The sequence below is a fragment of the Sardina pilchardus genome, chromosome 1 (genome assembly GCF_963854185.1).
Source record: "Sardina pilchardus chromosome 1, fSarPil1.1, whole genome shotgun sequence".
Lineage (NCBI taxonomy): Eukaryota > Metazoa > Chordata > Actinopteri > Clupeiformes > Clupeidae > Sardina > Sardina pilchardus.
In genome coordinates, this window is record NC_084994.1 from 22578995 (window position 1) to 22592344 (window position 13350).

Genomic DNA, 13350 nt, shown 5'->3' on the forward strand with positions numbered 1-13350 from the left:
TAGGGCTTGTCTCTCAAAGAAAAACACCGTAAAAAGTGTAAGACATTTGGTGTCAGCAGCTGCTGTTATAGCCTACTGTCAGAAACATCTAGGCTAGTCTCCTGCAGGAGAAAGGCTAGAAATTATATTTAGCTAATTAAAGTAAATTGTTAATAGGCTACAAGTTACAAATCATTTGCTAATTCAAAAACTACGTACCCAATACTTAAATCGGCGATAATTGAAAGCCAAAGGAATGGTCATAAAATACCATAGGCCTAGGCTACGCGTTGGGCGGGACTTTGCTTTGGCTCGATGTTGATTGCGTGGCCGCGGAGAGGATGGTCTTTGGCGCAGGCGGCGTTGTGTGAACACGTGGTCAACGCGGAAACAGCCTCATTGAAACCTGATTGAAAGCCGGATGGTCGACGTGTAGAAGAACTTTTGTCGGGATATGTGTAGTTGTTTTGTAGGTAAGTCAACATACAATTGCGTGAAAATGTCTAAACAGAGACGGCTGTAGGCAGTGCGATGTTTTTTTTCTTTCTCAAAGCTAACGCTCATCCAGCGAGTAAACTAGGTTTATGATAAGGATAGCTAACGTCCAAGTTCATGAAGCTAATCAACTATCAATGGGAGAAGAAGATGCTATATGACTGGTGTTTCCAGACTAACTGTTAAGATAGTTCGTGGTTTAGTCATTTTTTAAATTGCATGATTTGTTACATTTCTTTAGTTGTAGCCTAATCTAATTGGATAGCCTAATCACCGTCCCCTTTGTCGAGGAGATGTCATTTCAAATGTGCCAACAACAGTTAGTTTGTTTGTCATTGGAAATTATGGACCAATGTGTTTTTTGAGAGGAGAGTAGACTGCTGTTGACATTAAGTGAAGTTGAGTTAGTTCCCTTTCTTTGAATGGGTTATTGGACACAAAATGAAGTAGGCTACAGGACACAGTGATGTGCTGACAGGAGGCGTCACACTCACAACACAGCTCGGAGGTGTACACTGCCATGTGTCGTGTCGTGTGTGATTGGTTCACAAACTCCTCCCGGCAGAAGACACAGAACAGGCCGTCTTCCCTTTACAGAGCAAGAAAATCCACTTCTGTTAACCTTTTGTTGGCCTCGCTGCTTCAACGCCTTAAAAGTTAGCCTGTCTGTTCAGTTCAGTGAAACGCTAATTATGTATGACAGTGCTGGCACCAAGATGAAAGGTTGTTGTCATGTCCTAGCTTTGAGACGTCATATTTGAAAAATCCATGAAGTGGGCCTGCCTTTACCTAATACAGCAGTAATGCCCCCTTATTGATAGTGAGCAGTTCGTTTTGAGCCGTAGAATATCTCAAGGTTCACCCAAGATGGACTGACTTTTTTTGGGTTCAAACCGTAAACATTATATGGTCTAATCTCTCTCTCTGTCTCTCCCACTTTCTCGCTCTCGCTAGCTCTCTCTCTCTTTCTCTTTCTCTCTCTCTCTCTCTCTCTCTCTCTCTCTCTCTCTCTCTCTCTCTCTCTCTCTCTCTCTCTCTCTCTCTCTCTCTAACGCTTTCCCTCTGACCGGACTGCCCCCCTACACACACACACACACACACACACACACACACACACACACACACACACCCTTTATCTCAGTTTGGTGTTACAATGTTGCCTAAAGCCCAAGTTACAATACAACAACTTGTTCTTTCTCCCTCTCTCTCTCGTATACAGTGAGGAAATTGGTGAATTAGAAGAAACATAAGAGAATCAGGTAAGTGCAGACGTGTGCTTGTTTACAGATGTGTGTGCTGTATTGAAATCATAGACACTTGATAGTAAATGGCTATGCCTCTTTCGCTGTCTCCTGGTGCGCTCTCTTCTTACTTTCTCTCTACACTTCTTTCTCTTCTCTTTGTCTCTCGCTCTGTCTTTCCTTCTTCTCACTACCCCCCTTTTTCTCCGTTTCTCTCTCTATCATGTTCTCTTTCTCTCCTTTTTTACCTCGGACACTTTTCTTCCTGTTATCTTCCCATCCGTCTCCATTCTCTTTCTCTATTTCTTTCTCTCTTATACTTTTTTTTCTTAATTCATTTCTCTGATCTTTCGTTTCCCACCTTACACTCTCTTTACCCCTCATCCATCTCCCTCTCTATCTGTCTGTCTGTCTTTTTTCTCTTTAAAATGCAGATGTGATGTAATAAGCCTCATATTCTGGTCATGTGTCACAGCACAAGACAGTCGTCAGTCTTGCTCAGAGGCGGACATCCCAGTTCCAGAAAATAAAAAGTCCTGCCCTGTATTCTTTCTACCTGTGCACTTAATACATGTGACCTCACTAATTATCTGATCTACCTGGCTGCTAATTAGGATGAGCTGGTTTACTAAATGTGTGGATTTAATACTAGGCAGGACTTTTACTTTTTTTTTTTAACCTGGGATGTCCGCCTCTGGTCTTGCTGATTGCACGATCAACTGAGTAAATGTGTGGCTTTGTCTTTGTTCTTCTCTTGTTTTGACCTCTCTACCGCCCCCTGCAGGCTGATGGCGGAGGCGGCAGCTGGCAGGACGTGTGTGGTGGTCACGGGCGGCTCAGGCCTGGTGGGGCGAGCGATAGAGCGCGTGGTGAAGGAGGAGGGAGGAGCGCGCCAGGGAGAGGAGTGGATCTTTCTCTCCTCCAAAGACGCAGATCTCACGTGAGACACACACACACACACACACACACACACACACACACACACACATTTGATTTCTTTATTTGAATCCGCCAATCAAATTTCTTTACAGAAAGGATTCAAATATTCTCAGAGAAAATACAGCTTTGACATTCAAGGGTACATAAAGCATCGCCTACGCCACACAGCAAGACTGCCTATCACACCTAATATGGAGCAGAATTTTGCCAGTTGTTTAGACTTTCCTTTTGATAGCCCTGCCAGTCTTAGTCCACTGATTGTCACTTTGTGGACATGTCCCAGGCTGCCAAATATCAACACCACAAACTTACATGTATAGCCTAGGTCACTGATGCCAGGAGGGGTTGGTATTTAGTCATTTTTTTCAAGAAAGGCTATGTCCATATACAGATCATAAACACAAGGACTAGTACCTCCTTACTATCTGTATCCACAAGCACAACATCAGGGGTTTTAGGGATGTTACAAAACACATCATCAGAGTTGTTGAACCAGTCCGGTAATACACGTGAGTGTGTACACATATGCATATTCTTTGGAAATGTATCTTGAACAGAGCTGGCAATGATATCAACACACACACACACACACGCACACACATACTGTATACACACACACACACACACACACACACATACATACACACACACACACACCCCAGTCAGCACACATACGTCTCCAAGACGCCTGGAAAAGATCTGAACAGCTTAATTACATCGCGTTCCATTTAGAACGTCTTATTTTGATTTTACAAACAGCGGCGGCATCTCACTGAGAATGCGTGTCAAAGTTCTAGATCTTTATCATATTTAATACCTTTATAAGATCTTTGTAAGACGTTTGGGAGATGGATGTCCTATTATGACGTATTGATGAGCATCTGGGATACAGCTGCTAAACACTGTTTGAAGATCTTAACAAGACGTATCAGATACGTCTGCCAAATGAGCAAACACTCTCTAGAATACATCTTACAGCTGTCCAGCAGACCTTTCGAACACATCTTCAAGACGCCTTGCAGACATTCTTGTGCTTACTGGGACATATACACAGACACACATACACACACACACACACACACACACACACACACACACACACACACACACAGGGGTGTCCTTAAAGAAGATATTATCTCTGGGCCTCAGTCAGACATTGGAGCGTACACACACACCCACACACACACACCCACACACACATTGACACATTGACACAGTAACAATGCTGATCCCACGCTACGAGCATACTTGTATCCCAGAACAAAGAGAATGATACCTTCACACCCTCAATAAGCTACTTTTCAGAGGGACATACTGTAGCATAGTGTTACGGCCTGGCTCAAAAGGCCACAACCAAACAAAGGAAGACAAACCAAAAGAGGACCAACATTTAACTTATTTATTAAATAAATAAATAGAAACAATCTTTGTCAGTTATGAGTGTCAGTATGTCGGCAAAGGTGCATGTAGCAAATGTGTGCTGAGATGTGAGTGCAAAAACAAAGGATACCAGAATGGCTTAGCCACACCCATGCCCATGCCAGCAATTACCTGCGAGGAGGGAAAGACACACAGAGAGCATGCAAGCAGGAAGAACGGCCTGCAGTCTGCAGCCTGCAGCCGTCACAAATATTCTAGCAGTTATTCCTGTTGTACCCAAGCAACTACAGAAAACGCCTTTAAAACCTGTTGAGGAGTACGGTCACAAATATGTGGTTAGAATGTTCGGTGAACTGAGAGTTCCGCTTTATGATGCAACAATTTTTCCCCCGCAGACTGTATAAGGACCACCAGAGCCATATAAAGAGAGAGTTGCGACAACTCCATTGACGCTAATGTTCCATATTTTCTCAACAATAGTTCCCGGAAGTTAGGATCGAACACTCGTTAAAAGACGGTTATTCTAACGAACAGTCGATCGCTTCCGGGAACTATTTTGAACTATTTGAAGTTACACGAACCACGTCACAAACCGAATTTTCTGTACCCGGGTTGTCGCAACTCTCTCTTTATATGGCTCTGAGGACCACTGAAACTATAGATTGTTTGCGTTGAATTCTAGAAGGAACTAGGAAAATAATTCACTCCTCAACAGGTTGAAAATCTCCTTGGGTTTGTGAAAAAGCATACGCAACTACTAATATAAAGACACTAAATTAAGATTAGTATTTAGCAAAAAGACACACACACTAAATCGAAAGAGTACAGCATTACAAAGCAAACCCCCATTCAGCCTAGTTTGCTGGTTCAGGAGCTTTTTACCCTTTCATTCCCATGGGTTAGGTGCACCAATCAGGTGTTGATCACCTTGACAGGTCTACCAAAATGGAGAGAGAAAAGGGACAAACAGAGTGCTTGAGATGCATACAGCCGTTAAGACTTCTGTCCACTCCACTCTCAGATCCTGTCCTTAGGCCAGCCATGTTGTTTTGTGACCTTACCTGCTCGTCGTCTGTGATTGGTTGCAGAGACAAGGAGGCCACCAGAGCACTCTTCCAGAGACTCCGCCCCACACACGTCATCCACCTGGCCGCCATGGTGGGCGGACTGTTCCGGAATATGAGACTGAACCTAGACTTCTGGGTAAGTAGAGCGACAAGTGGAAGGGGTGTGTGCAGGGCTCTAAATTAACTTTTTTCATCACCAGCCAACTTGGCTAGTAGATATTTTTTCTTACTAGCCAATCAGAAATTCAACTAGCCATTTTTTTTCTGACCAAAATTAGACCCCATAACATTACCACTCACACACCCCGAACCTCCCAACCACTGCCACATTCTTTTTTTTGTTCTCCACAACCCATTAAATATTGACCTATTAACATTTAACATTACTATTAACAATACAAAGAATTATTTAAATGATAATAATGAGAAAGTTATTTTGTTGTAGAAAATACATTTGTTAAGAAATACGGTTAATATGATGCTGTTTAATTCATTTATAAATGGTGCACTGTCACTTTAAGACTCTTACTGGCTCCACTCAGTGCCTGCTATGCCTGCACTCTTTACCTTTAAGTAGGCCTAACTACTGTTGTCTGCGTTTTTCTTTTACGTTTCTTATAAAGAGGAGATATCAGTTATCACAATGACAAGCCAGCAGGTGCTCTCTCTCCCTTTCATGCGCATTCAAACACGTTCCCAATTACGTTATGAGTAACGTTATTAGTAGCCTAACATAACGCAAATTAGATTTGCTGCAGAGACTTCAAAGAGTAGCCTATCATCTCTATGTAACATGCTGTTTTGATATTGACATTGTAAATGTAAACATTCTCTAAGAAGAATGTAAAGCATTACTTTATGTTAACCACAACATCGTTGCTGGGGACAAATAGCGAACAGACAATGACAACCTAGTGCATGGCCGGCCGGATTTATGATAAACTAATGCATGCTCGGCGGCCCGCATTGAAGTGAATCGGGGGCCGTAGTTTGGACACCCCTCATGGCAGTCCCGCTGCCTACAGGTGCAAAACTGAAAGTTTGTTGCGGCCCTCGGTGGGGTGCCAACGGCACCGTCATACCGTTCTAATTTTCAATTTTCTTCTATCACTCACCACCAGCCAAAGTGGCTAGTAAGGTTTTTTTTATACCCGCCAAAATGAATTTTTACCCGCATTTGGCGGGTTGGCGGGTGTTAATTTAGAGCCCTGGGTGTGTGTGTGTGTGTGTGTGTGTGTGACTGTGTGCTCCTGCGATCCTGCAATCCTGTGCAGAGAGTCCATTGTCATCACAAGGGAAGTCATGAAGACATAAGAATGTCTCGATAATTAAGCATTGTACAACAGTCCAGTGCATTCTCCAGCTTAGTCCTGGAAATAGTCATAATGATTATACAATTGTCCTTTAGCACATGACATGAATGTTGACAGAAACAGGCTTTGTGTAAACAAATTTCCTTGAGGTAAATAGTTTGTTTTTAACTTTTTTTCTACCCATATAGCTGATTTGACTCTTGTCTGTGTCCATTGCATAATGACACATTTGAGCTGTTCTCTCTCTTACTTGTTTGTTTGTTTGTTTCACAGAGAAATAATGTCTTCATCAACGATAACGTCCTTCAGGCGGCTCATGAGGTCGGGGTGGTGAAGGTCATCTCCTGCCTGTCCACCTGCATCTTCCCAGATAAAACCAGCTACCCCATCAACGAGACCATGGTATGTGATGCACTGTTTACGTTAGATTCATGTGCTGACCAGCTACCCCATCAACGAGACCATGGTGTATGATGCTCCGCTTACAATTTTTTTAAAAGTGTATTTTTGGGCTTTTATGCCTTCAATCATATAGGACAGTCCAGAGAGACAGGAAGTGAAAGGGAGAGAGAACGGGGGTGGGATCCGGAAAGGACCACGGGGGTCGCCGGCGTGCGTTGCAGGACTATACCAGGCCTATAAGGCTGATGGGCAGATGCAGAACTATAAGGCTGACAGCGCAATTTCATTTAATTTGTGAGCATTAATATCTTGATGTTTTCTTCTTCTGTCTTGGGTTCGTCTACTCTTGTCCGCAGATCCATAATGGTCCCCCGCATGATTCCAACTTTGGATACTCATATGCGAAGCGAATGATTGACGTGCAAAATAGGTGAGCTCTCCGAGTAGGTGGCAGTAACATGCGTGTCCATGCATAGGTGTTTTTGTGTTTCTATGTGTGCTTCAATGTGTGTGTGTGTGTGTGTGTGTAATGTAATGTGAGTGAGTGAGTGAGTGAGTGAGTGAGTGAGTGAGTGAGTGAGTGAGTGAGTGAGTGAGTGAGTGAGTGAGCAAGTGAGCGTTGTATGTGATTTTGTGTATATGTGCATGAGGATGAGAGTGAGTGAGTGAGTGAGTGAGTGAGGGAGTGAGGGAGTGAGGGAGTGAGGGAGGGAGTGAGGGAGGGAGCGAGTGAGCGTTGTATGTGATTTTGTGTATATGTGCATGAGGGTGAGAGAGAGTGTGTGTGTACATCTGTGTATTGTGTGCCTATGAACATTCCTTGTATTGTCTGTGCTCTGTTGCAGGGGCTATTTCCAGCAGTACGGTCATCGGTACACAGCGGTGATCCCCACTAATGTGTTCGGACCCAACGACAACTTCAACATCGAGGATGGACACGTCCTCCCCGGACTCATTCACAAGGCTTACATCGCTCAGAGTAAGGCCTGCGCGTACCTCACTACATGTTACCATGGAAGCTATAATACTACTGCTAACACAAGGCTTACATCGCTCAGAGTAAGGCCTGCGTGTACCTCACTACATGTTAGCAATGCAAGCATCAGTACTACTGCCAACACAAGGCTTACATCGCTCAGAGTAACAGGGGAGCTACACCAGATGCGTAACTGAAGCGTTCCGATCGCGACGCGTAAAATCCATTTTAGAAGATGGGTCTATTTTTTTCGAATGTACCCGCCACTGTCGCGTCTGGTGTAGCTATTTCCATTGACTACAGTGATAATAAACTGCTGCGACCGGCTGCAACATACGCGTTGCGAACGGAACGCTTCAGTTACACAGCTGGTGTAGATCCCCTGTAAGGCCTGCGTGTACCTCACTACATGTTAGCAATGCAAGCATCAGTGCTACTGCTAACAGAAGGCTTACATCGCTCAGAGTAAGAGCTACGTGTACCTCACTACATGTTAGCAATGCAAGCATCAGTGCTACTGCTAACACAAGGCTTACAACGCTCAGAGTAAGAGCTACGTGTTAGCAGTAGTATTGATGCATGCTAACACACAAGGCTTACATCACACAAGAGAGAGACATACAGTACAAGTATGTTATTACATGTTAGCATGGTGGCAATGTAGCATCAGTACTACTGCTAACACACAAGGCTTAAATCACTCAACAAAGTGAACAAATTGAGTTTTTCATTATTCTTTTTTATTTTTCATTTTCCTTACTGCGCTCTACCTTTTTAAAATGTTGACTATGTTGTAAGTCGCTTTTGTGAAAAAGTGTCAGCCAAATGTAATGCAATGTAATGTAACTAATTCATTATTTAGTTTCAAAATAGTTTTGAAATAAATTTGTGTGTGTGTGCCTGTGTGTCTCTTTTTGTCTGTCTGTCTGTCTGTCTGTCTGTCTGTCTGTCTGTCTGTCTGTCTGTCTCTGTGTGCGTGTGCGTGTGTCTCTATTAGAGGAGGGCTCCCCTCTGACAGTGTGGGGGTCGGGTACGCCGCGGCGGCAGTTCATCTACTCCCTGGACCTGGCGCGCCTCTTCCTGTGGGTGCTGCGGGACTACAACGAGGTGGAGCCCATCATCCTCTCAGGTACAGTACACACGTGAGCCTCCCAAATGAACTCTGGGAAATGTAGTTTTAAAAATGAATGAGTTATGTTGATAAATGATGTTGAAAATGGACGTGTGACTGTAGGAGTTAATCACTAAGGAGGAGCATCCTGTTTTTTGCCTCAGTATTTGAGGTCAAGGGCAGAAATGTCGGCTCTACGTGGTGGCTATCTCCCCCTTCTCTCGTTGACCGTTATCTGTCGCTATCTCAGTCTGTACAGATGGAGTCAGTTCGCCTTGTTCCTGTCTCGTTATCTCAGTCATGCTGTGAGACCGTCTCTCCTTTTCTCTGCTTCTATCATGTGGACAGTCGATCCCTCCTTTTTTCTACCTCCATAATGTGGACAGTCTGTCTTTCCGTGCTTTTCTCTACCTCTATCATGCGGAGACTTCATCCCTTCATTCCTCTCTCTCTACCTCCTTCCTGTGTGTTGCAGTGGGAGAGGAGGATGAGCTTTCCATCAAAGAGGCTGCGCAAGGAGTGGTGGAGGCCCTGCAGTTCAAAGGGGAAGTCATCGTATCCTTCAGCCATGACACAGACCACAGACACAGACACGGAGGGTTTTTTTATCACGGATAGATATACTTTTATTTATTTAGCAGGCTGTAACCTATAAACAATTACTACTATGTCTACTACCACTATCACTAATACTACTAACAGTAATGTTGATAGTGATATATCAGCCAATGCCAGGATCAAAGTATTGAATAGTAATGATAAAATATCGAATGGATGACGTCTAGCTTGGTGTGGTAGTTCATTAGCTCGAAAATATATTACAAAGCAGTCTCATGCATTGCTGCACTTGAATGGAACCATGTGATATAGAACCAGCTCAAGTGTTGATTGTGGTGTTGCCTTGACGTTGGGTGTCAGTACGACAGCAGCAAAGCAGACGGTCAGTTTAAGAAGACGGCGAGTAATGACAAACTACGGCGCTACCTACCGGACTTCAAGTTTACACCGTTTAACACAGGTAAGGAAACGTGTTTATTGTGTTTAGCAGACTTAACACAGGTAAGGAAGTATATTTATTCATTTAGCAGACTTTTAACACAGGTAAGAAAGTGTGTTATAGACGTCATAGAAGGGGCTAAAACAAACGTAAGGCGTCGAATGTCTGAAGAGGCATTTTGGTCAATTTATTTTCTCTGTCCTTGAGTTTTCTGTGGTCAGGAGATACTTTCACATGCTGGCATTAGTGCACAGTATAAAAGTAACCAAGTCTGTACATGTAGGTTTCTAAGAGCAGATTCACTAATTAATAGATTTAAATGTTTTTTCTGTCAACTAGAACACACACACACACACACACACACACACACACACACACAGCAAAAACTGAAGGCTGCTATGATATCCATGTTCAAAGTTCTGGTGTAAATCAAATCAGTATAGCATAGTATTGTATACAGAGGACGTGGCCCAATTAAGGGGAGAAACAGTGCAAAGAATCATCAATTCACTCATCACCTAGAGTGAAGATGTTCTCTTTTCTGATTGGCTGGTAGGGTGGCTATTATATCTGTTTAACAGGGCATCTATAAAGCTGTACAGTCTATGCTGTAAAGGAGATCTGGTAAAAAAAAAAGTTGAATCACCGATCCATATCAGTGCTCATTTACATTTTAACTAGTAAACAACTGTAATCAACTGTAAACAAGTAAACAACGGTAATCAACTGCCCACCGTTATCCCTCTCCGGACCAGAGAAAGTAGTAAAACAAATTGAAGGTTGAAGTTCTTTGCTTCCGCCTTGACCATTAACTCCGTATATCAGGACACCTTGGTGGCTCCTCAATGACTTTGAAGCTTCAAGTGTTTTAGAAGCTACAAAATGGTGTTTTATAAAATGTTTTGAAACTTAAACATCTTTCTCTCTCTCACTCACACACATACAGCCATTAAAGAGACTTGCGATTGGTTCGTGGCTAACTATGACAAGGCCAGGAAATGAAGATTCTCCCTGCAGATTGGCTGCTCATAAACTGCAGGGGGAAAAAAAGGTGTGCTCCAGAACGCATCAACCTGAAGGCCAGTGAAATTATTACAATTTCACGGGAAGATGAGGCTCGAGAATTGTGATTGGCTTGGCCTGTCCAGTGGGCGAGACGGTATGAATGCACAGGACTCAGCAGCAGTTTGATCTCACAACTTCAGTTCCCTTTTTATTTAAGTTCTCTTTGTTTATGTTTTTGTACGGTTATGGGAATATTGGGTCATGGAAAAGCTAAGTTACATGTATTTCTACTGTTACGTGGGTATAATGAGACCTGACACTGATTGTCATGACTTTTCCTCTCTTCTTATCAGAATACAATCAGGACAGATACATATTTCATTTTTTATTTTGTTTTAAATACAGTGCCATTTTGTTATTGCAGTCGCCAATGTCTAAACGGTTGCTATGAGCGCACTCAGTAGTGAAAACAAAACATAATTTTTGTATTCTTTATTTACACTGAATACTTTATAAATTATATGTTTATATTTTCATGATTTACGTGGGTAATAAAAAAAAAATCTATAATGATTGTTTTATGTATACTGTGTTATTCTCATCAGTACATACAACTTCACCGCCTGCTGTCTTTCAAGATACAGTATGTTGCAATATGTTAAATGTGTCTATTTGCATACGTCATATATGTTGAATATGTAGTGAGGTGTACACAACAGAGTCACACTTGGGGATAGTGTTATGATAGATAGATAGATACAGTAGATAGATAGATAGATAGATAGATAGACAGATAGATACTGTAGATATATAGACAGATAGATAGATAGATACAGTAGATAGATAGATAGATAGATACAGTAGATAGATAGATAGCTAGATAGATAGATACATAACAGAGTCACACTTGGGGATATTGTTATGATAGATAGATACAGTAGATAGATAGATAGATAGATAGATAGATAGATACAGTAGATAGATAGATAGAGTCAATAATAATGTGTTCATTTACAGATCAGAGGTTCTCAAAGCTTGCGGTCTGGGAGCCATAGCCAAGGGGTGACCAAAATAATCCGAGATTTAGCATTCTAGAAATTCATCTCTACAGATGACTCCTCTTTTCACCCAGAAAACAAGCAAATTGTGACTATTTGCTCCCTCCCACTCACATTGACATTTAGTGTAACTTGAAAAACTTCACTCAGGTCATGCAGAACCGTTCCTAATGCTGCTTGGCTTGGCTTATGTGTTAGCTTGCTAGATGATCATTTTGTAGAAAGGTTTGAGTCGGTCCATGTCGACTAGTGCAAGTCCTAAATCAATACTTGTTTTGGAAGGGAAAAAACAAGATGCACTCTTAAATGATTAAATGGATGAAACCTGTTTTTAGCCGCTTTAGAAAGATCCTGTGGCCTTATGAAAGGACAGTTTATAGGCACACAAACACAATCATGTAAACACATGTAAACACCAAGATGCCTTGTAAAAGGCAGCTGGCCACATGCACGCATACAAATATTTACTCAGATGTTGGTGCTGTACTTTACATTGCACATCAGCATTCACATTTTCCATCTCATCTCTCATTCTCTTTCCTCTCCTCCTTTTTCCTCTCCCTCTTTCCTCTCTCATTTGATCTCACACGCTGGCCAGCTCACTCTTATCATATATATATATATATATATATATATATATATATATATATATATATATATATTAATTCTTTACCTTCTTTGTCTCTCTCACGCACACTGATCTTCCCATACATTTCTAATTCTCATTCACTCTGTGTCTTCTGCTCTCTGGGGGCAGTGTGATGACTGAAGCACCATGTTTGACAGGCTACCAAGGTTGCAGATTATATTACTGAATGCAGAGCTGTTCTCGAGCGAATGGCGGATGTAGGGTGGGGAAGCGCTGTTTATGCCCTTGCCAAATAAAAACGATGACGGCACCTTTCCACTTCTGAGACGAGACATCACAACTTCATCAACACAAACACTCTTTTTTTTTAGTTCTCACACACACACGCACACACACAGGGAGCTTCTGGACCGATTTGACACGTGGGTCATGGGTCCTGAGTAACTGACTGACTAAGAGAAGATAGATAGATAGATAGATAGATAGATAGATAGATAGATGGATAGATACTTTATTGATCCCCAAGGGAAGAAGAAAGTATCAAAACTGAAGTTTGGGGGGAACTGTTTGCAGGAAATGCAAATGATTGCACTACATTCTGCGTGCGTGAGTGCCTGTGTGCCGGACTGCATAAAAGAGCATCTGGTCACGTTTGATCGTTTTCAGAGGCATCCGGCTCATGCAGGCCACACGGTGGCAGTGTCTCTCTCACATCACACACCAAGAGTGCTGCAGTCAGCACAGAAGGACATTTCCATGTCATGTTTCCATAGCCCGACACACCACAGCGTAACTGAA

At 42.5% G+C, this 13350-nt stretch overlaps 1 protein-coding gene across 1 annotated transcript; it reads left to right on the top strand.

Annotated features, from left to right (window-relative positions):
- The first annotated feature begins 312 nt into the window (after positions 1-312).
- On the top strand, positions 313-11478 carry LOC134085126 (GDP-L-fucose synthase-like). The gene is made up of 11 exons (XM_062539925.1): positions 313-452; positions 1694-1733; positions 2500-2655; positions 5123-5237; positions 6688-6816; positions 7173-7246; positions 7662-7795; positions 8790-8921; positions 9379-9458; positions 9822-9921; positions 10847-11478. The coding sequence occupies exons 3-11, from the start codon at positions 2504-2506 to the stop codon at positions 10900-10902; spliced, it is 972 nt and encodes a 323-aa protein (XP_062395909.1). The 5' UTR covers positions 313-452; positions 1694-1733; positions 2500-2503; the 3' UTR covers positions 10903-11478.
- Positions 11479-13350: the final 1872 nt, after the last annotated feature.

Bases quoted from the DNA above. Each gene is read 5' to 3' on its own strand.
- LOC134085126 (XM_062539925.1), top strand. From the start codon at position 2,504: ATGGCGGAGGCGGCAGCTGGCAGGACGTGTGTGGTGGTCACGGGCGGC. The intron at 8,922-9,378 runs GTACAGTACACA...TGTGTGTTGCAG, and splicing joins GGAGCCCATCATCCTCTCAG to TGGGAGAGGAGGATGAGCTT. The intron at 9,459-9,821 runs GTATCCTTCAGC...GTTGGGTGTCAG, and splicing joins AGTTCAAAGGGGAAGTCATC to TACGACAGCAGCAAAGCAGA.